Source organism: Sycon ciliatum, chromosome 1 (assembly GCF_964019385.1).
Source record: "Sycon ciliatum chromosome 1, ocSycCili1.1, whole genome shotgun sequence".
In the NCBI taxonomy this organism is placed as follows: Eukaryota; Metazoa; Porifera; class Calcarea; order Leucosolenida; family Sycettidae; genus Sycon; species Sycon ciliatum.
Genome location: NC_088643.1, coordinates 63,390,078 through 63,412,489, shown reverse-complemented (window position 1 = coordinate 63,412,489; position 22,412 = coordinate 63,390,078). Strand labels below are relative to the sequence as shown.

At 47.7% G+C, this 22,412-nt stretch overlaps 2 protein-coding genes across 2 annotated transcripts; one reads left to right on the top strand and one right to left on the bottom strand.

Moving 5' to 3' along the window:
- Window positions 1-1,190: 1,190 nt before the first annotated feature.
- On the bottom strand, window positions 1,191-8,117 carry LOC135804801 (ATP-dependent RNA helicase DDX24-like). Its single transcript, XM_065318759.1, has 3 exons — window positions 6,561-8,117; window positions 5,215-5,660; window positions 1,191-1,374 (listed from the first exon to the last, which is right to left on the bottom strand). Exons 1-2 carry the CDS (start codon window positions 8,022-8,024, stop codon window positions 5,247-5,249), a joined length of 1,878 nt encoding a protein of 625 aa, XP_065174831.1. The 5' UTR covers window positions 8,025-8,117; the 3' UTR covers window positions 1,191-1,374; window positions 5,215-5,246.
- Window positions 8,118-8,210: 93 nt separating this feature from the next.
- LOC135804816 (large ribosomal subunit protein mL55-like) lies at window positions 8,211-12,778 on the top strand. Its single transcript, XM_065318776.1, has 3 exons — window positions 8,211-8,387; window positions 11,349-11,475; window positions 12,201-12,778. Exons 1-3 carry the CDS (start codon window positions 8,335-8,337, stop codon window positions 12,486-12,488), a joined length of 468 nt encoding a protein of 155 aa, XP_065174848.1. The 5' UTR covers window positions 8,211-8,334; the 3' UTR covers window positions 12,489-12,778.
- Window positions 12,779-22,412: the final 9,634 nt, after the last annotated feature.

The following is a 22,412-nucleotide window of genomic DNA, read 5'->3' as shown; positions in this document are numbered from 1 at the left end:
TGCACGACAATCATTACCAGTAGCAGAGGCAGCTGAATCAGTGATTCTTGATGTGGAGCAAGGGTGTGAGAGATGTGGAGATGGGACCATCAAAACAGATTGTATGTCTCAACCACAGCACACATTGGTTACTCTGTTCGTGGTGCAATGCTGCACTGCTCTTGTGTGCTAAACGTGCATGCCAGTGAATTACTGGATCACACAATAAAAAAGGTGATCATGCTGAACCTTCTGGCAACCAAGTGTTACTTAGGAGGACAACGACACGGTACTGAGGAACAAGTATACACAAGTATACGCCAAATCTAAAACAGCGCATCCGCGAGTCGACTGCCATAGATCATGGTGGACCCAGTGCTACATGCACACAGGCAATACGAAGTTAGTACCACCACCATGTTAGCATACTGCATATGCCAACTGACTGCACTAAAATCATGTGGTACCACACAGCAGCACACAGCATTACTTGACCACAGTACGTGTGAGACCCGGACTGAGAGCAGCACTAGCGGTCATAACTATGAGCTGCTCACGTCAGAATATCTGTGCACGTTCGAGAGGTTAGGTGGTCTGAGCTAGTGGCCAAACAGCATTCATTGGGGCTGTTGTTGACAAAGACACAGAAAATCCACTTCTTCTAGCAGGTCTATTAAAAACAAAGTAGCTGCTTGGCGTGTATGTCTGAGTGAGTGAATTGCCTGGAGCAGAGTGTAGAACGGTAGGTAAAACTCTCCCCAAGCTGGGCGCAACCTCTATATCAGCCCGAGGCGTGAGCAGTGTTCGAGCCTTGTGAAATGTGGTGCAGACATAATGGCAGCCCAGGCACATGCCACCCTTCAATACCAGTGGCTTTCAACCGGGTTTATATCTGTGCTGGCCGGACATGGAAACCCTCGGCCATTCTTCTTGCCTGCAGCATACTTGTTGTTTTATTCACGAAACAAGCAGAAGGAAAATTCACACCGGCCAGACGTCCCAATGTTCTACTTGGAGATGTGCTGACAGTGGACTCCAAGCAAGCTGATCTGCAACTAACCATCTTTTTGCCAATGCACAAGCATGTGTCACCATCATCAAGGAACACATGTGAAGATGTGGATGTACATGAGGCAGTGCCGATGGCTGAGGCAGTGGCTCTGGCGTTCGAGATGGCCAACTGCGTCCCTTCCCTCGACAAGTCATTTGAGTACAAACTGATTGACACATGTGCTGGGGTACCGGTTGCGATGCACTATCTGGATGAGCATTGGTATGTTACTGACCAACATATCAACAAGTACTACAACTACAAGAAGAAGTGTACCTGTAGAGAGTCTGAGAGAGCCGAGTCTGGAGTACTTGAAGAAAAGAATGAAATGGCCGGCTGCACACCTGTAAAACCAGCAACGAACACACAACAACAAAATGACAGCGAAAGTGGACAGTCAGGACAAGGAGACAATGGCTCTGCCTATCACCCTCCACAAAAAACAATGCAGCCTGAAAGTCCGGAAGACGTCAGCTTAGAAGATAATAGTGGCAGTGAAGACCCAGGAAACACAACACATCCCAGTGTGCCCATTCAACAAAATGACACCTGCAAGCAAAAACCCAAGTGTGCTAAGGAGCAAGTAGTTAAGCGGGAATACTGGCAGCAGCCACTCACGCCAGCATTAATCGTTGGTCCAATAACGCACACCGCGGCGCAAGCAACCATCTCTTCTCTCATCCTGAAAGAGCCACAGACTCTCATTCACATCACTCCAACGCCACGCTATCACTCAGATGAGCCACAGAGCAACTATTCGTTTAGCATCACACCTATCTACGAACTGCAGGTCAGAACTCTGTTGGATGTATGTACCAAACAGAACTGGACGCACATAGCTGTGCTTGTGTCACAAGATAATCACAATCAGAAACTGAAGTCGATCCTTGAGTCCAACGCTGGCACCTATAATGTCTGTATAGCCGTAGACGACTACATCGATCCACACTCACAAGACAACAGCAAGTCAATCATGAAATTCTTTCAACAACTTAAGCGTACGAACACACTAACAACTGTCATCGTTCTAGCAAATGAAGATGTGACTGTGCACATATGGAATGTTCTGAATAGCAAATCGGTGGTGGAAGAACAAGAACACAAGGCACCCAGGAAAACTATTCTCCATTGGAACTGGGTGGGTTTCCAAGACTGGAAGTACGTTGCAGAGAACTCCGTTGCAGCCTATGACGACTGGCTGAGCAGTGATGCTGAGCATCCGGTGGCAGTGAAATTGGAGCCAAGGCTGCTGGCTCCACTGCCTTCAACACATCCATCCTGGGAATGCATCGAAGAAACTCTATGGGAAAACCTCAACAATTTGAAACTGTCGAAGTTGCAACTAAAGCAAGACCCATGGCTAGCAGCAGTCTGGGAGAACATATTCGATTGTCGCTTGACCTGCTTATCACCTGGAGAATGTCAATTTGGGCGCAACGTGAAAGTACTGAGTCCAACAATGAACTCAAACGCAAGTTCACGGCGCCCATGCGACACCACACACCGAGCTCAAGCAAAGAAATTCCTTGTTCAGCGTTCTCTACAGATCATGGGTACTATCTTCACAGTGGTCAATGTCACAAACCAACTCTTACAGGAAGCTCATGACCGGTGCACTGCGGAGGAATATAGCATGCAACCGTACATCTGTAAAGCAGTCCGGGGATTCTACAACGACTCTGATAACGACTATGCAAGGTACACACTGGAGAGTACCTTTCTCACTGCAGAACAAATACGTGAAAAGCTATCACAGATGTACACTGAGCAGTTGTCCGATCCATCAAGCTGCATGCACATCAAAGTCCTTGCACGCAGCAGTAGCACCAATGCAAGGGGTAACAGATTGGCATGGAGAATGGAAACTCTAGACTTGAAATCAGTGCTCAGTAAAGACAACGATGATGGTAACGGTGATAATGGCATCGGGAAAATAACTACTACCAGCTCAACATGCCCAGGGCAATGTTCAGCAGGCAATCGTCGACTACATCATGATGGCTACCGCCAGTGTTGCTTTGACTGCAAACCCTGTCCCGTTGACGCAGTCAGTGACGGTAATACTGATCAATGTCAGCTCTGTCCTAAAGGTCACTACACCAACAGAGAGCAATCGCATTGCATTCTGTACCCACTAGAGTATCCACGCTTTCACCACATCAGCCCTATCCTCATCTTTATGTTCAGCATGGTCGGTGTTCTTGCAGCAGTCGTCACACTGGTGCTCTTCCGAAGCAAGAGAACTCACTTGGTTGTGAAGGCTGCGGACATTACGCTCACCACAGCACAGCTCGTAACTCTTATGATCAGTTTCGCCTTCGTCAACATACTGCTTCTCAAGCCCAGCAACACAGCTTGCACACTCAAGGTGCTGGTCTTCATATGGCCTGTTGTCAATGTCGTCAGCCTGGCCATCAAGACCAATCGCCTTCGACTGGTCTTCCAGCGAACAAGTCACCTGTCCAAGAGGAAAATCAAGTTCCTGAGTAACAAGGCGCAAATCTTCCTATTGGTTCTGCTTGCCATCACCACTGCCGCCTATTTCATACTCTGGGTGGTAGCCTCACCACCACATGCAGAGATCATCTACACGCACACAACACTGCGACTTGTCTGCAAGTTCAACGACACATGGATAGGCGGCTACTTTACCTGGACATCTGCACTGATCATAGTCACATTGGTACTGGCATTTTCGACTCGTCAATTGCCCGGTTTCTTCAACGAAGCACCATTCTACTTTCTGGCCAGTGCACTGATTCTAGCCTGCTGGATAATTCTGATACCTGCCTACTACTTCTCACAACAAGTCAGTCAGTCCGTCATTCTGGCAGCCATTATACTTTCACAATGTCACATCATCTTTGGATCGCTGTTTATCCGCCGCCTCTACTACCTGTGGAGACCGTCAAATGAACCGGACAGTCAGTTTCTCAGCAAAACTACCAGCTCGGTCGAGACGAAAAATCAACGACAGACAGCGATGACTCTGGCCACCAGCGCACAACAACAACTTCGAAGTATCTCTACCAACTACATGTTGTCGACCTCTATTGACCCGCTGTCCGAATCAAACATGTCCACTACCAGAGCATCAAACAGAGCAGCAGTGCCATCACTACTTTCCTCCTTTGCTGGAGCCCAAAGCCGTTCAACACCGCAAGTTTCTTTCGGCAGCAGCAGCAAGATGGAGCACATGGTCAATGGCAGCGTCATGGTAACTGCAAACACTGGCAGTGATTTCACACCGCTTTCAATACCGGCAGTGGAAAACGATTACACATCGCCGCCTGCTAAACCAAGGAACCGTCAGCAGTGATGCGCACACATGTGCACCTCACCAGCCAGCCAGACTGGCCAGCCCAGTCAAATGCTCAATTGATGCCATCATTGTTAGCTTGCCAGAGCATACCGGTACATGTACGCGAGAGGTTGATTTCAATTTTCAACCCAACTTGCACGCACATCACAATTGTTGGAATACTAGTACATGGACGGGTCAAGGCGCACACACTTTCACACCCCTCCCAATTGACATATCGATATACATAGCTGTCATTATACACTTAAACACGTCTGAGGTTCATAGGTTCTGATGTCTCTCAGCAACATTCCTTCAATACCTTTAATTCTCCAATTCTGCCTACATTCGCACTACACCATCATGTGTATGCCATACTCACAGTGGCTACACCGCCACAATACAAATACTGGATTATGATTTGCGTTATTTTACAGCAAAAAATGTACACTCTCTGCATCACGGCAGAAGTATGGACTTGTGCGTGGCTTACAACTGTATTGATGCAAACAGTCAAGAAAGGCTGCACATCTCATAATGTTAATATCTACATATCTACATCATAATATCTACATAGATCGTGTTTTCCACATTTCCCTGGCGCTAGAAAGGCCTTTGCTCTTCTTTCCACAGCTTGCTTGACACAAGGCTTTGAAAAGCGAAAACAAAAGCCAAAATATTGTGGACTCTGGAACAACGTTACCGCATTTAAATATGTGGCAAGATGTGCTTACATGTACATGAGTCCTGGATGTTCACAACATCAGGGTACCAATATGTTATAGACAGGAGGCGCCATTTACTCGTATTTACAGGGAAAGTCATTGCCAGTTTCTGCAGGAAGCTATAAAAATATGTTACAATGCAACAGCATGAAACTCACCCACACACTCGGGTGACCACACTTAGTTGTCGTTAACGGGCGAAAGCGGCATCGAGATCCGTCTGCAGACGCTTCATCTTTTTCTGATGAGCATTGCTCGAGAACTTATCCTTCTCAGCATCAGCAAAGCCACGGATATCCTCATCCAGGACGATGTCCAGTGCGTCTGCTTGCCGTTCGAACCAGTCGCTGCTGTGTTTCGACATCTTCTGCTTGTGCTGCTCTTTGTCGAGAAGTCGAGCCGCAGTCACCCGTCGCCGGGGGTTCGTGAGGTCGACGAGACGCATCGGGAATTCCGTCAGCTCCTTCCCGTCGTTGAGCTCCTTGATGATGCGGCGGTACAGGGACAGGTCCTCCGGTGACACGAGCACAACACTCAGTCCCTCGCGGTTGGCACGCGCTGTGCGACCACTGCGGTGCACGTATGTCTCCGGGTGGCGTGGAACCTGTACAAAAGGCACACCAGACAGCATAGAAACAGAAAGGTTCCATTAGCATCATCTCACTGGAGCTCACAGACAAGAGATATCCCTTGGCGACATGCACAGGAGACCATGAAGAGAAAAGGAACATCCACGTCCCTTTGTGAAGCTTGACAAACCTGCACGTTATCAGTTTAATAGAAATATCTGATATTTTCTGAGAGAGAGAGAGAGAGAGTGTGTGTGTGTGTGTGTGTGTGTGTGTGTGTGTGTGTGTGTGTGTGTGTGTGTGTGTGTGTGTGTGTGTGTGTGTGTGCACGTGCGTGTATGTGTGTGTGAGAGAGTGAGTGAGAGAGAGAGAGAGAGAAAGAGAGAGAGAGTGAGAGAGAAAGAGAGAGAGAGAATGAGAGAGAGAGAGAGAGAAAGAGAGAGAGAGAGCAAGTGGTTAGCTCCTCCCTAGGCTAGTGTGCATTCATGGTACAGAAATGAGCAGCCAAGTGGAGACACAACGCGAAACCGTCTAGTACCAGCAGGTGATGCGTTTGGTATCGCCTCCTCTTTACACATCAGTCCCATCGCATCGGCTACGATGTTTCCCTTAGTGCAACATTGTACGTACTGTACATGTGCACGTGCCTTGTTTCTCCTACCCTAAGTGTAGTGTTCTCACGTGATGTAGCCTTTGCGGGCAATGCTATATACTAGTCCACCTCATTTTTCGTTCAGAACTTTCTTATCAATCTTGATGATGTCGGCCCTAGACTGAAAATTAATATTGGTTGCTTTTTTTTTCTTTGCTTTTTTGGTGAAATCTAGTAAAGAGACCGTTTAAAGCTTGATGATAAACAAAATTAGATCTGAAACGTCCAGTTACGTGCATAGGCTAGTGCACGCCACTAGACCACTTGCCACGCTATGGCTTACCTGATAATGAATGATGTGGTGGACATTCTTGATGTCCAGTCCGCGAGCGGCAACATCGGACGCCACCATGACAGCCGACTTTGCGCTGGTAAACCTGTCCAAGGTCTTGAGCCGCTGCCTCTGCTGCATTCCGGCATGGAGACGAAGCGGCTGTACGCGCAGTAGAGTCAGCAATCCACACAGGCGATGCACGCAATCGATAGAGTTGCAAAAGATGATGGTGCGGCCGGGGTATTCTGTTAAAAAATGGTACAGGTAGAGATCTTTGCTCTCGTTACTTCCGCACATGAGCCGCGCCTCAGTTAGCGTCTCTACTTTTTTGTTGCAGCCCGTTACGTCCACAATTTTGGGCTTGCTTCGAACGCATGCCTTGCTCGCAAGCTTTTCTAGCGTCTCATTCGCTGAAACCTTGGCATTTTTCGGCAAGGTTAGTGTTGCTGAGAACACAAGAGACTGCCGCAGCTTGGGCTTCTCAGAACCACGCACAGCAACGCTCTTTGGCAATGCACTCATGATCAACTCCACTTCGGCAAAGTGGCCTTGCTCCACCATGCGGTCGGCCTCATCGATCACCAGGCAACGCAGCGTCTTGCGCATGGTGCTCAGATGATCGCTCTCAGAGCTATTCAGCAATGCCCACAATCGGCCAGGCGTTGCTACAATCAAATGTGGCCGGCGCTGCTGTAGCAGGCGCTTCTGCTTCTGTGCCGACAGGCCACCGACCAAGGCGACGGACACAATATCAGTGTACTTAGACGCAGCTTGCAAGTGACCAAGAACCTGCATGGCCAGCTCGCGAGTCGGCGTCAGGACCAACGTGTGAACCCCGTGACCAGCTGCAGCGGGCAGTTTCATCTCCTCAGCTTTCACCGCCTCGAGGGCCTCCACAGCTGCAGTCAAATCACAGACCTTGCCGGCTCCGTCTTCTTCCTGTTCCTCAAACTCGTCCATATCAAGCGTATCAATGTCTTCACCACTGAGATCTTCACTGTCACCCTCGACCTCATCTACATCCTCCTCTACATCCTCCAGGTTATCACTGTCCTTTTCCAACTCACTACCCTCATCCTGCTCCGCTTCATCAAGGTCTGACTCATCCTCCTCAGCTAGTTTCCTCTCCAAGTCGGTAAGTATGTGCCTCAACACAGGAAGGCCATATGCCAGCGTCTTGCCACTACCAGTCTCCGACACACCAAGGACATCGCATCTGCCTTCAATAGCTTTGGGCAGAACTTCACGCTGAATGGTGGTTGGTGTGTGATATCCTAGCTCCAACAGTGACTTCACAATTGACTCGGGCACTCCAAGATTCGTCCACACCAGAGAAGATTCACGTTCATCTGTTTTCTTCATACGCTTGGCAGGACGGTTGGTTTCTTCAAGTCTGAAGGCAATACCGGCTTCAACGGGAGGAAGTTGCTGAGCGACAGGTGCCCCGGCATGACGCCTTTTTCTCTTAGGCATTCTCTAAAATAGATCTAGTACCACCAAACACATTTCGTAGTTGCTGAAATAAAATCAACAAACATCACAACGAAAAGACGCAAGCATTCATGATTCGTTTGATTTTTGCCAAGGATAGTACAAAAAAACGTGCAACGCCATTTTTATTTCTTGGGGAATTTCCCTTATGTGCCAGATGCTCCAAATACTAGTACTGTAATTGCAAAATGTGAAAGAAGATGGTTTGACAGTATTTCACGACGAAGAAAGTAATTAGCTAGAGCTTTGTTGTTAGTGTTCAGTCTCGCATTTGGCGTGGCGACCTGCCGCCATGCTGCCCTCCAGAGTGTGCATAGGTGGACTCGTCTGCTGCAGGACCTTCAGGTAATAACTGAACTTGTTGAAAATGTGTCTGTATCTGAAATCTATTCCATAGTTATTAGTTTTTATCGAAGGCAGTATTCCCTTTTCAACTCAAACGAATGAGTATTTAAGGCACTAGGGCTCCCGCGCACTAGTTTGTACGTGAAGTGTGTGGATACAGTGAGGGCTGCGTCCCACCATGTGTCGTTTCATAGAAAGCATGAGTTTCGAAGTCTGAAGAAAATGCTGAAGGATCTCTGCTGGGATGACGGCTACACCTTAGCTTACTTTATCATTTGTTCAATCATTGTCTCTTCCAAATTGACAGTAATGTAAAAGATTCCCTCCTGCATGCACACCAGGGCACAGAACAACTACTCTAGCCTTAGAATAACCGATAGTTATACTGATAATTATACATATTATTAGTCTGACATACATACAGTTTTATACTGAAATACATACATGTGTCTCACATACATACAATAGAGGGCTCAAACGCTGTAGGGACACATCGACATGCACTTGCAGATACGCTTAGCGCAGTTCAAAGAGCTTGGAGTCCTTTGTGCGACTGCGCCAAGAATGAATCTTCTCGCCACAAGCAGAAGAATCGTACCCAGGGTTGCTCAGAATCAGGGCATTCAGCTTGCTATAGTCTAAACACGGGTGAACACGTGTTGAGGAATTTTTCTGTATTGCGGGAAAAATCCGGATACCGTGAACGCTTTGGGCAATGCAGGCAGATCAGCGGTAGCAAGAGTACATAACCAAAAGTGTGCAGCTCGACGATCCCCCAGCCCACGGCGGAATTTTTTTATGGTATCAGTCTTTGGCGGCGGTTTGGCTCACTCATGCCATCATGCGTAGCCAGAGATCAAAGTACAAATAAGTTGTACATTACAGCTACGGTAGATCGACGTGTCGTGAATCTGATGAACTCTCACCGTATCTACAAAACAAGCATTGGAAAGCATACGCACTTCATCATACTTCTGCCAAAGAATGATGCAATAAAATTGTTTACCGTAGTTGAACCCATCGCAGCTCAAGATGGAGTTGCACACTCTTGGTTATGTACTCTTGGCCGTAGCGATTCCCTCTCGGCTGCAGCACGACGTTTTCCACGGTTGCAGTTATGGCGGTTAAAACCGGCCCGGGACTTGAAGCAGCGATTGCAGCATTGACAATGTAGAAAGTAGCAACTAGCGAGACACCGGCAGTGCTGAATCTGCATGTTTAGGGAGTGCTGGCTAGCAACGATGAACTGCAAGCTCACCCTTACTTCGAAACCATCGGCAGCAACTGAGACGCTGTGCTGAACCAGGCTGTTGGTGGACGGGAAGTTGGCGCTCAGCTAAGCACTTGTGCCATACCTTGTCTTTAGGACGAGAAAAAGCCCGGTTGCACGTCGAGCAGAGTACGGATTTCACTATAGCCCGATGAGACTGAAAAACCAGAACTTGCTCTCGCCAAGCTGATCGATCTTGGGCACATTCAAACTAGTCTGGAATGGACTTCGTGTCTGTAGCCACAATGTCTCTCCACCTGCGCCTGGGATCGCAGAAGGGGCGCGCAACCAACAAACGACCAAACCAAAGCTGCAATGAGATATATCCGAGCTGCATGACCAAGCCACTCTAAACCGCCATGGTGCATCTTAACAGAGAGTGGCACTGGGTCACCCCGTGACGGCATAACTGCGCAGACATGATGCGCTCGAATTGCTGCTGACTGCAGAGGTGTGTGTGTGTGTGGGAGGGGGGGCTAGTATTGTACGGAACCAGCGATGATGGAAGGCATCCAGACGTCTGCTATCAGGGACAAGACACAGGCCACATATGGCTTTCGTTTACTGACAACCGAAGCCACAGATATGCGGCAACTGACGCCGGTGGAGGAGCGGGCATCCGGTGGCATGACGGACCCAGATAAACGAAGGGTGGAACATGCTCCACAGTATATTGACGAGCATATCAGCTTTGTCAGACATGTCGACTTGGCTACCTGCCACTTGAAATTTGGTTTTTGCAGCGTTGACACAGAGGCCAAAGGCAGAGGCAACTGTGCAAAATGCTTCACGTCACTTTTCAGCACCAGAGCGGTCTTCAGCGAGTAAGACAGCGTCATGTGCGTACTCAATGTCATTGATGGTTGCGGCAGTAAACTGACGAGCAGGCTTAGAGAACAGGTTGCCATTGATGCTATATTGGATAGGGATACCAGGTGGATGGTCGCTGGCCTGCATCACTTGCGCCCACCACTCAAGTACAACACTGAAGTACAGATTGAAAAGTCCTGGGGCCATCACACAGCCCTGACGGAGGCCATTGTTGACGTCAAACGACTCGGTGGTGTTGGCACCGACGCGCACAGCTGCCTGCATGCTCTCGTGAAACGATTGGAGGACATTGAGGAGCACTTCAGGAATGCCTAGCTTCCCTAACGCTAACCAGAGTGCTTGGCGTGGCACGGAATTGTACGCCTTCTTTAAGTCAAAAAAGACACGAAACAGCTTCTGCCGGCGCTCATATGCTTTCTCGATGAGCTGGCGAATGGAAAAGATGGCATCAGCACAGCCGCGACCAGGGCGAAAAAGCCACATTGAGATTCCGGAAGTTCTTGTTCCACGACAAGTTGGAGTCGGTCCTGGATGAGGCGGCTACAAATCTTGCCAGCGACATCTAGGAGGTCAATGCCGCGTCAGTTGTTGCAATTGGTCAAGTCACCACTTTTGGGAATCGGGACGAGTTGGGCATCCCGCCAATCCTGGGGAACAGTTCCATGCAGTCACATGCGCGCTCACGCATACCCCCACACACACACACACACACACACACACACACACACACACACACACACACACACACACACACACACACATGTGCACACAGGCTTGCATGGTACCTGTGTTGCTTGTCTCAAGTGAGGTTACCAACTTACCATCTGTATATTTTCCTTTCTCTCCTCTTGTATATCCAGCACGACGCCGGTTGCCGCTGCCGCCTCGAAAAAGACGTCTCTTATTGAGCGTCTTCGTGATCAACAAAAGCACCTTAACAGCAAGAAGGCTGAAAAGCCATTCTACCCCGCGGCTACTCTGAGTAGAGTAAGTTGATCACGACTATGTTTTCTGGCCACTTTGTTGAATTTCGGTGTTGAGAGGGGGGGGGGGGGGGGGGGAGTAGAGGCATTCACTATTTCATCCGTCTTGGAGTTTGTTTCGTGGAGTTGCATAGGGGAAGCTTGAATTGAATATAATTATGTGCCCTCTGCCAAGAACTGTGAGAGTTTTGAGGACAATGGGTCATGTGCACCTATCATTTTGGTTACATGTGGGGGGAAACAGACACCCATTGCACATTCCTTATGCTACAGCATATCAGTAATGTCAAATGCGTGGCAATCACTATTTGCAGAGAAGAGGCCCTCTCCACAAATTTGATTTTTGTTCCTCTTTCATAGTGAATGTATGGAGCTTGCGGAGCCTCGAGGGTTTGGAGTTAAATCATACAGATCTATACGAATTTGTAGAACTCCCCCAAAACTACTTGAGCTGTATTGAGTTCTCTGAGCTTCTGGTTTAGAAAACCTGTCTGTGATGGCATTCACTGGGACATAATAGATTGTGTGTGTGTGTGTGTGTGTGTGTGTGTGTGTGTGTGTGTGTGTGTGTGTGTGTGTGTGTGTGTGTGTGTGTGTGCGTGCGTGCGTGCGTGTGCGCTTGCATGTACATGCATTTGAGTGTGGGTGGGTGTGGCTATGTGCGTGTGTGTGTATGTGCATGCGCGAGCGCGCGTGTGTGTGTGTGTGTCTGCTACAAAATCATTGTAGATTGAGCGCCGCAAGTACCGTGTCTTGGTGGTGAATCCGGATGGCTCCAGTTACACGCTGCGCAACAGAGAGCCACGGCCGATCATGACCATGCCCGTTGACATCACTACTCTATCCGAGAGAGACCGCATGATGCTCATGCGTGGTCAGCAGGCCAAGATGGTCTACAGCAGACTGGAGAAGACGATTGACAAGGACCGGTACACGGAACTGGTCCAGAAACAGCCGGAGGTATCTGTAAGGCGAGGTCGTCGCTTAATGCCCTCCCTCAGTTCCCTTGTGAAGTGAAAGTTGTTGATCCGATGACTTATAGGTCAGCATGTCACAGACGCTGCATGTTACATATGTTACAATGAGTAGCGCCCATGTTGCTCGTGTCCTTCGTGACTGATTCGGGTTTTTTTCTCTTATGTGAGCCACGTGTTCTTCCTGTACATACTCTTAATGGCTGATGTACATGTATATATTAATTGTGCACACAAGAACCCTCCCTACCCTTGCAACCGCGCTAGTTGTAAGTTAGTGATCTAGCAATGCACCACTCCATTGCATTGTAAGATCAACTGCCGTCTAAACTACTCTGAGGTGAGCATTAGGGTTGGTTGGCAACGCACCGGTACAGACGCGGGACTGCAGACAGCTGTACCTCTCCCGGTGGCTGCAGTCCCGCTGGTATCTGCCTGTACAAACCCATGCTCTCTCGTTGAATCAAATCACCGCCCAGCAATGAGCAGCAGTGGGAGAGTTGACCCAACGTTCAACTCTCCCCCGGCTTTCCCGACACTGACCCCATATACCTTGAAGTACCGCGAGAGCGCCCCGTCTCTCGAGAGCCTTGCTTTTACAGCCGGGGAAAGGAAAATCGTATGGCAGAGTGCAATGAAGTTCGTACGTTCTGAGAACCTTAGTGTACTAAGGTCACACTTAGCCGGTTTTGTGTGGAGCTCGTGTCCGCTCGAAGGTAAATGGAGTACTTATTGAATGCACAGCATGCAATGTGTGTGGCACTGTGTGTACAAGGTTCGTGTTGTATGACCTATAGACAGGACACCACCTCAATGCGACCCCGAAAGGACGAGATGGTGGGGCGCTCTTGCTTTACCTGTCCCCACAGAATAACGCGGACAAACTCCTAAAATTATGCGGGCGAAAACAGGCCATTTATATGCGGCAAATATGCGGGATTATGCGGCCAATATGTGGGTTTATGCACGATCGTATGAGTTATCAGTATTCTGTCATTTGTACAACTTTGGCATGCAGTTTCATGCAAGTATACAATTTTGTCGTACAAACTCATGGACCGTTACGACTTTGTAGTACATGTTCAACATCATTGTACTATTTTCTTATATTTTAATATGGATAACGTGGGTTTTATGCAAAATCTCTCGAAAACGCGGATGAAAGTCAATAACGCGGAAAGTATAACTTTGTCGTACAAACTCATGGACCGGTACGCGGTACGACTTTGTAGGACATTTTCAGCATCGTGTACTATTTTCTTGTAAATTCCCTTGGATAAGGTGGGTTTTATGCAAAGTCTCTCGGGACGCGGATGAAAGCGCTTTTAAAAGCCAGTACCGCGGAAAATTGCGTGTCCGCGGAATCGCGGGATCCTGTGGGGACAGTTTACGGTACATGTACTTTGATGCAACGTGAATGTGTGCTGCGTAGTTGTAGCCCTTCCTCCAAATGTGGCCTTTCCCATGTTCACGTCACTTGCTGTTCAAAAGCACCATGAGCACTGGCCTAGCAGAAAAACGCAGCAACGCAGACCCCCACTCCCTGGCAGATTTCCACGACTTGTTGAGGCTGGAATAATGTTTCCTTGACGACAGGACATTTTTGGCTTAGACCTACTTGTAGGCCATTGTGGCAAGGGCCAAGCAAATGCGGAGTTGCGCACGCTCTTGATTTTGATTGATTTTTATTTCACGGATCCTCCAGAGGCAAATAGATGCCTATCGAAGGGAGTCTCCTATATAAGTATGGAAAATGAGAAAGTATGTTCGTAAGGGAGAAGAGGTAGAAGATACATTAGAATATAGAGTACAGAAGAAGTAAATTCAGTACTTCGGGTAGTACATTGCATGCTAATCATAATGAGAATTAGAAAAGCAGCATTGCGGACTACTATAACTGACATATACACAAACTATTGATGCAGCCATGCTGTATTATTCACTGGCCTGCGATCATGTGACCACATACTGCATGTGGTAATAGAGAGGTTCCGGAGTACGATTTTCCGTGCCAAAATCCGTAGAAGCGCTTTCCTGATGTAATGTAGTTTTAGAGATGGCGGTAGGCTGCTCAAGTGATGCAAGTATGTGTCACGCTCACGGTTCAATCGAGTCGAAATACATAAATAGATTATCAAGAAAGCGAACGTCTAGTTAACTGTGTATTCTTGCTGTGACCAAGAGCTCGATGATGGCGTCATTGAGAATGGCATGGCAAAGAGTTTAGCAGCCCAAGACAGTGTAAAACGGGATTCACAGAAGCATATTTGTGATGCAACACGATCTGCACCTGGCTGCCACGGTGCAATGCGAACTCGCAAAATTCCATTCCACAGAAGAAGTCAGCGATGTGACGTCGCCTTGCTGAGGCGACTCAAAGCTTAATGCGAGCACGTACGTCGCCATGGCATTCGCGTAGCTGGGTACAACTTGTACTTGCTGTCACTATGTTGTTGGTTGAGTTTATCTAATACTTTGCTGTCACTAGTGTAAGTTGTTTCACCCGTGTGTAAGTAAAGTAGAAGCACACATATTTCGACTGTGCTTGAACTTGAGAATGGTTAGGAGAGACCTTACTGCTTTTTTCCCACTGGTGATTGGACCTGGTTGTTTAACTTGTTTTGATACCATCTGGTGCATGTCTTTGTAGTCTTTCCCCTTCCTGATACATGTAGCAATTGACCTTTTTTTTAGGTTACTAGTAGTTGTTTTTCAGAATACAATGCAAGAAACTAATGTTATAACTTACTTATAATACAGTGCTGCTCAATGAAATCCAGTCGCGTCACTTAAGTGCGCGCCGGGCGTTGCGCAGCCCTGGACCTGCAAACGTCGGCCTGCGAAATGGTGCAAGGCGCTAACTTGAGTGACGCGACTGGATTTCATTGAGCAGGACTGTATTTTTAGTAGGTGTAATTGACTCTCTCGTCTCTTCTTTTCCAGGAGACCCCCTTCCCTTTTCATTCAACTGCCAACGTTTAGAGAATTGTGAAATACGTGTAACTGAAGATGTGAAATCATAATAAACGGGTAGCCCACTAAGTGATTATGAACATACAGTTCAGTATACCGGTACTAGTACACAACTTCTTCAGCATACATTGTATAGAAATAGGGTGGTTTTCGATCCTTCCTCTATTGCCTGTTTTCAACTTTTCACTGCTTCATACCAGTACGCGTGGCCCTCGCTGCATTGGCGGAAATGCAACTCCAGGCCGCCTATGCGGTGCTCACAAAGGGCTTATCGTCCAAATGGTCCTACCACTTGAGAGCATCATCATCAGTGTTAGACCCCATCACCCTGGCACCTTTGGATGAAATATTGGATCATCACTTTCTTCCTGCTCACTTGGTTAATTAAGGGACTAGCAGCTGACAGCTTGCAGAGACCGCTTCTGTCCCTCCCAACGCGTTTCAGGGCCTTGGCATTTTGCCATCCCTGTGGTAGCAAAGTCTGCAGAGGCAGAGCATCAGGCGTCACTTGCTATCACGGCGCCAATAGTGAACTTGATCGCCACGCACCCAAACGAGAGCGACCAAGACGCCCCAGCCATCAGTCCGGACCAAAACTCGCAAAGTGTCTTAAGTATCGCGGAGTGCGTGGCTTATCCTGTCCTGTTGGCGAGGCACGAGGCATCACCCGACAAAAGTACCAGGGAAAGAGTCAGTGGGTGCCGGCAGCAGCAGACGAAGCTTGCTGTGGACCTTTCACTGGTCCAGCGACGCCTTCGAGTTGATGGAGAAGACGAAAGGGGCGTGTCAACGTGGTTGACAGTACAACCGTCCTGGAAAAACGCGGCACCGTGCTGAAGAAGTCAGACTTCGGAGACGCGCTATTATTACCTTTATTCAAGGGATGACCCAGAGGCGCTATGCATACGCTTTGGTCTGCCACTGGAAAGTGTATGTGACCATTGTGTCTGCGGGAAGTTCATGACTACCCACCACGCCCTCGCGTGCCCGACCGGCGGTTATCCGGCGTTTCGCCATGGCGAGCTTCAGGACCGTCTGGCTGTTGTAGGCTTTCCCCAAATCGGCCCGGTTTTTTCGCCTATTCGGCTTTTCGCTTAGCTCAAAAATACATCAGATTTGGCTGCAAAATCAGCTGATTGTTCGAAAATCGACTGCGAAATTGGAATACAGTAACAGTATATCGGAAAATCGGCTAAAAGAATTGTTGGCATATTGGCTTCAAAATTGGTGAGATATTGGAAATACAGCTCTGCTAGGTGGACCTGGCCAAAACTGTACGTTGTAGTGTAGTATTTTACCAGTAAGGATCTTCCTAATGGCTAATGTTTGTTTGAGAGGAGGTCAAAGGGCACGAGTCACATGACCTCAACACACTAGTACTACAAGTACTGAGGTGGAGAGCTCGAGCGGTCATGCTTACAGCAACATGATTCGTTCGTAAACACGTAAAGCACTGGCTTTGCAACAACATTAAGTGGTAGATTTTCGGCGATTCTCAAAGCAACCGTCCATAATCGGCGAACAGCGAGTTTTCGCAAAGTCTCGTTTTCGGCGAATTTTTCGGCTGGCCGATTTGGGGAAAGCCTAGGCCGTTGTACTGCAGGAGGCACTGCCCGATGTCGAGATTGAGCCACATTATCATTTGCTCCCACTACACAGTGAGGCAATCTCTGCCGCCTCGGCTAATCGTCAGCCAGAGGCACCTCTGGACATACAACCCATAAATAGCCCGTGTTTCCTTGCAATAACTAGGCACAAAACTGACAGAGTACTGAGACATTCGACGTCCTGACACTTTCTGACTGTATATAGTATCCAGTTACAGTGATGGAGAGTTACTCTTAACTCGTATCCATATGTCCTTTTCCTCTCTACATTTATTTATGGCTCAACATCCGAGAACAGATAATCGTCATGAAAAAAGGACTCAGACCATTGTCATGATGTGGACTGGGAGCTTTGTGGAAGTCACAACACAATAATAATGCAAGAGGAATACCAAATTCACAAGCAAACGCTGACCTTTTGGGAGATGTCCTATTGGCTGCTAAAATATAATTCCAAATCGACACTAGAAGCGCTATGTATGGTCCTTCAATAGCAGGTGTCATGTATAATAATAATAACAGCCTCATTAGGCATCTGGCCTTGTTTTTCGGATGCCATTTTAATATAGGCTTCTTAAAAGGACCTGATTATGCCAAGACTCTGATTATGCCTTCAATTATGCCTTCAATAGCAGGTGTATATAACAGCCTCATTGGGCACATGCCCCTTGTTTTTCGGATGCCAAATTATGCTCCTTGTCAAAAAGGACCTGATTATGCCAAAAAATTATGCCGCCATAATCCGCTTACCCCTATTAAGGCTGCAGGGCCTCTTAGTAGACTTACATCTAGCCCTTTCCCAAAGGTGCTCTTTTAATTCGCACTTTAATAGTGCTTTTCGCGTCCCTCAAAATATGCTGAAAAAGTGCTCTTTTTTCAGTGAAGCATAGCCATGATACATGTTCAGATATGAACCCAAGCTGAGAAATGAATACGCACTCTTCCATTTATGGGTCCACGAAAGGCAAAACAGGAAGTAAAGTTAAAAAAAACACTTTTTACAGCATTGTGTACAAAGTACAAGCTTCACCAACTTGTTGCCCCTCAAAAAAGCGGCGTGCCAAGGCCCATCGAGCACTCGGAAACTGTGATCGCATGCATGAGCAAACAGATTTTAGCACTTTTTCAGCTAAAAAAGCTCAAAAAGGGCGATATTTACCAAAAAACGCAATAAAGGGCGCAAGAAAGGGGCTTTTCCAAAAAGGGCCCAAAAGGGCGAGCACCTTTGGGAAAGGGCTACTTACATCTGCCGCAAGGTCGGGAGCCCGACTGTACTCACACGGGCAGAGCGTCAGAGGCATGACTCCGCCTTTGCAAGCCGGTAGGCCATTTACTGGTAGATAATACCCCCCCCCCCCCCCCATTGGGGGTTATAATATTATTATCATTATTTATATTTTTAGGAATGGGTTTGCTCCCACACTGGAGCTCGCGCTATTCCACCGACTTGACTTGACACTTGACTTTCGTATTATTATTATCTTAAGCCTAAAATCAAATTTTCACCGGTTGTAGTCTTCGGGGTGCTGAGCCGAGTGGTTTTGGTCCGAGGAAGCTGAGATGCTCCCTTCCTTCTTTATTCCCAATCGAACTCGCGCACTTCCACCGAAACTGGGTGACTGCGCCCTACTAGATGGGGATTTGTATGCAAAATGTCACTAAAAGCGCCATGTCGTTCTTGTAAAAGCACGGATGACCGCGAGTGGCCCAGATGTTGTAGTTTTTTGGACGCTGAATCGACTGGTTTTGGTCCGAAAAGGCTGCGATGTAGCGTTCGGCCCTTATTCCCAATCGAACATGGCTGGACAAGCGGTCACGTGCTCGTGCGTACACCAGTCACCTGGTCGCCATGCCTGCAAGGCCCTGCATGCTACAAGTAACAGCATGTTTGAGCGAGTTTCTGTCACTCGAGTTGAACCTTTGCACCAGGGAGTAGTACAATACCATGTGCTACTCCCTGCTTTGCACCTTTGAGTTGAACCTTGGTGTGAAATGTGTCGCCTGCTGGGCCAGTGCTGACCAGGTGACCAGCTGACTGGTGTATTAGTACGCCGGAGCACGTGACCGCTTGTCCAGCCATGTTCGATTGGGAATAAGGGCTCAGTGAACGCTACATCGCAGCCTTTTCGGACCAAAACCAGTCGACTCAGCGTCCAAAAGACTACAACATATGGGCCAATCGCGGTCATCCGTGCTTTTATAAGAACGAAATGGCACTTTTAGTGACATGTTGCATACAAATGCCCATCTACAATGTTGTAGTAGGGCGCAGTCACCCAGTTTCGGTGGAAGTGCGCGAGTTTGATTGGGAACAAAGGAGGAAGGGAGCGTCTCAGCTTCCTCGGACCAAGACCATTTTGACTCAGCACCCCGAGGACTACAACTGGTGAACATTTGATTTTAGGCTTGACTCCCCCTTTAACAATAGGGCAATCCCCACAGGCCTAAGGCCTTTTTACAGGGTACCCTATAGGTTATACTCTTGCTGGTAGGTAACGGTTTCTTGTCAAGCTCGTTTGTGTTCAATCTTGCACTTCATTTGTGTGTTCTATTTATTGCCAAATTTTGGTTGTCTTTTGGCTTTGGCCAAGTTTTTGGTTTCTCGCGATTGGCTTTCAAACCTGTTCTCCAAAGTACGGCTGGTAATGGTAGGTTTGCCTGGAAGGGTGGATGGGATGAAAACTTGAAGGGGAAGTGAAAAGGGAATGACCGGCAAAGTGCATGCTTTATTTTGATTTTTACACTTCCAGTGTAGTGACAGCAAGACTGGTCAGCATGCAGTGACTGCCAACTTCCCAACCGTGTGAGGACGCACGGGGCCGGGGGGCCCGGAGTATGTATGTATAACCAAGAGTTCATTAGTTATGAACTCTTGGTATAAGTAATAACCCATAACCATTCTGGTCGTAGGGACGTCATGTATGTCATATTAAAGGCAGCAGCTTAAAAATAATATTCACTGGTTTGAAGGAGAGACACAAACAAAAATAATAATGTCCAAACCACTTCAACCAAGAGTACATAATGTACTCTTGCTTCAACTGTTACTGATTGAATCAAGGCGTGTGAACGGGCCAATAGCATTCTTGACTGGGTACCAGCGCTTTATAGTCCAGTGGAGGGGGGGGGGGGGCAGCCCTTTCCCAAAGGTGCTCTTTTAATTCGCATTTATAGTGCTTTTCGCGTCCCTCAAAATATGCTGCAAACTGGTATTTGCAGAATGGGCCGAAAATACCACATTTCCCTACCTATTTTGTTTGTGAGAGGCCTAAAGTGCCTGGTGACACCATCAAAACTATTCATGATTGGAAACTAGGGGGCTCAAGGAACACAGAACACCAAAAAAACAGGGTGGTCCATGGACAAAATATTGCAGGCAAGACCATTTTGCAATTGACACTCGAATGAAATTCGGAAGTGGGAAATGTCAAACTAGGGGCTCTACACATGACAGTAAAGCACTAAGTTTGATTATTTTACCCTAGACCTGTCCACATTTGATGGTTGAAGGATTTACCAAAGAAAAAATATGGTATCCACAACACACTAGGCTTCTGTGGGCAAATAACGAATTTTTTTTGCCGAAAATCAAGAAATTGTAAACTCACTAAATGGCCCGGAATAGCTCTTATATGCCTGGTGACCCTACCTAAAAACTATACCAAATTGAAGAGGAGACATCACTCCACCATTCTATGCATAAAAAACAGGGTGTCCATGGACCTTTTTTTTTTACTCCTATAGTATAGGTGGGAGCCGGCCTTCTCCTGGCGATATTCACAAAAAAAACGCAATAAAGGGCGAAAGAAACGGGCTTTTCCAAAAAGGGCGAAAAAAGGGCGAGCACCTTTGGGAAAGGGCTAGGGCCTATAATTGTAGGGGGGGGGACCAGGTCGAAGGGCTTAGGTGGAAAGGTCAACCTTTCGATCTCCCAAACGGAGCGATTTCCCAAATCAACTCTTGTTTCAGCAAGAGTCCATAAACTGTTTATGCACTCTCGGTTTCAGCAAGAGTACAATATGTACTCTTGGTTTCAGTGATATGCCGGATGCCAGCGGCGTGCGGGGCGGCGCGGGAGAGCCGGCTATTGGCCATGGCGCATATGGCCTGGGCAATGATCACGTGCCGTGTAAGAAGAGTTCACACGGCACGGGGTTATGAACTCTTGGACTATGGCATTGTGTATTTGTACATGTAGGTGTAATAATTGTTATTTTGGAGGATGTTCACACCGGCTGCACTGTCTAGACTGCGGTACCGGTATACCGTCGAATCGCGTAGTCGTCGTACCGTACCAGGGCAGTGTCGTGCTAGCGCTATAGCTACATGAACATGTACACCGTGCGTATCGCGGTAGATCTACTGAGCATTCCCGAACTCACTCAAAATGCAAGCAGAGCTAGAGATCCTGCTTGCTTGCAGCACTGGTACATGGTATCCATCTGAAAACATTTTCTGTTGGCTGCATTGTTACAGCCAAGAAAGTGAGAATACTCTTGCTTCTATGCGAGTTCATTCATCGAGCTCAATCCAGCTCTCTTGTCTAGCTCGTAGCAGATCTGTAATACCAGTAGTCTACCTCAGAACTTTGTAAACGTGCGTGTGTGTTACACGTCTAACCAGCTCTATCATAGAGTTCAAATAATTATCCGTGAATAGAGACTAGAGTGGTCGTCACTTCCTTTCAGAGGATCTAACTGTACCCACCTATCGATCAAGTAAAGGTGCAAGAAGTTGACCATCACGAGGGTCACATAATCGCAAGGGGAGTCGTCTGTTCTGGTGTCAGCGAGTCAGGAAGCCAGTCAACGGTTCTAAGTACATCATGACATTGTATGGAGATTTCAGATAAGACCGTGCCTAACACCGCCCGCGTGATACTGGAAGGGCCCGACAAGCGAAACGGCCCAGAGTACAGTGCTGCGCTCAAGCTGTCATCGTGAAGCGTCTGCCTCCTAACCACGGTGGCAAAGCTTGGCTATGTGTCGACCGGTTCGTTTGCCAGCAGCCTATTCTAGATCTCCTTATTTGCCATAGCATATAGTACAGCAAGCACTCACTAACAATACATTGTGAGTGCAACTTTGTATTCAAACCAGTAATATGGAAGATGGTAGTGATGACAACGTCTATGCCCTCGCAGGCAGTTCTAATGAACTGGGTGCAGCGCCGTCACGACATTCAGAGCCGTTTGCTCCGGACTTGTACCCCACACCCAGTACAAAGGACCACGATCTGGCTGGTGATGATGGCACATATGGCACATATGGAGATTTTAGTCACATTCACGCTGGGAACACGGCTGTGTGCGATGTGCCCTCTTTCCAGAGCAATTTTCCAGTCGTAAGCTGTAGTGCTCCTGTGCAGCAGGACAACTCAATCTACGA

What these genes read in the sequence shown, in the direction of transcription:
- LOC135804801 (XM_065318759.1), bottom strand. Translation starts at nt 8,024, where the DNA reads ATGCCTAAGAGAAAAAGGCGTCATGCCGGGGCACCTGTCGCTCAGCAA. An exon ending in ACCACATCATTCATTATCAG is followed by an intron (nt 5,661 to 6,560) that starts GTAAGCCATAGC and finishes CCTTTTGTACAG; the next exon opens with GTTCCACGCCACCCGGAGAC.
- LOC135804816 (XM_065318776.1), top strand. Translation starts at nt 8,335, where the DNA reads ATGCTGCCCTCCAGAGTGTGCATAGGTGGACTCGTCTGCTGCAGGACC. An exon ending in GTCTGCTGCAGGACCTTCAG is followed by an intron (nt 8,388 to 11,348) that starts GTAATAACTGAA and finishes TTGTATATCCAG; the next exon opens with CACGACGCCGGTTGCCGCTG. An exon ending in CCGCGGCTACTCTGAGTAGA is followed by an intron (nt 11,476 to 12,200) that starts GTAAGTTGATCA and finishes AAATCATTGTAG; the next exon opens with ATTGAGCGCCGCAAGTACCG.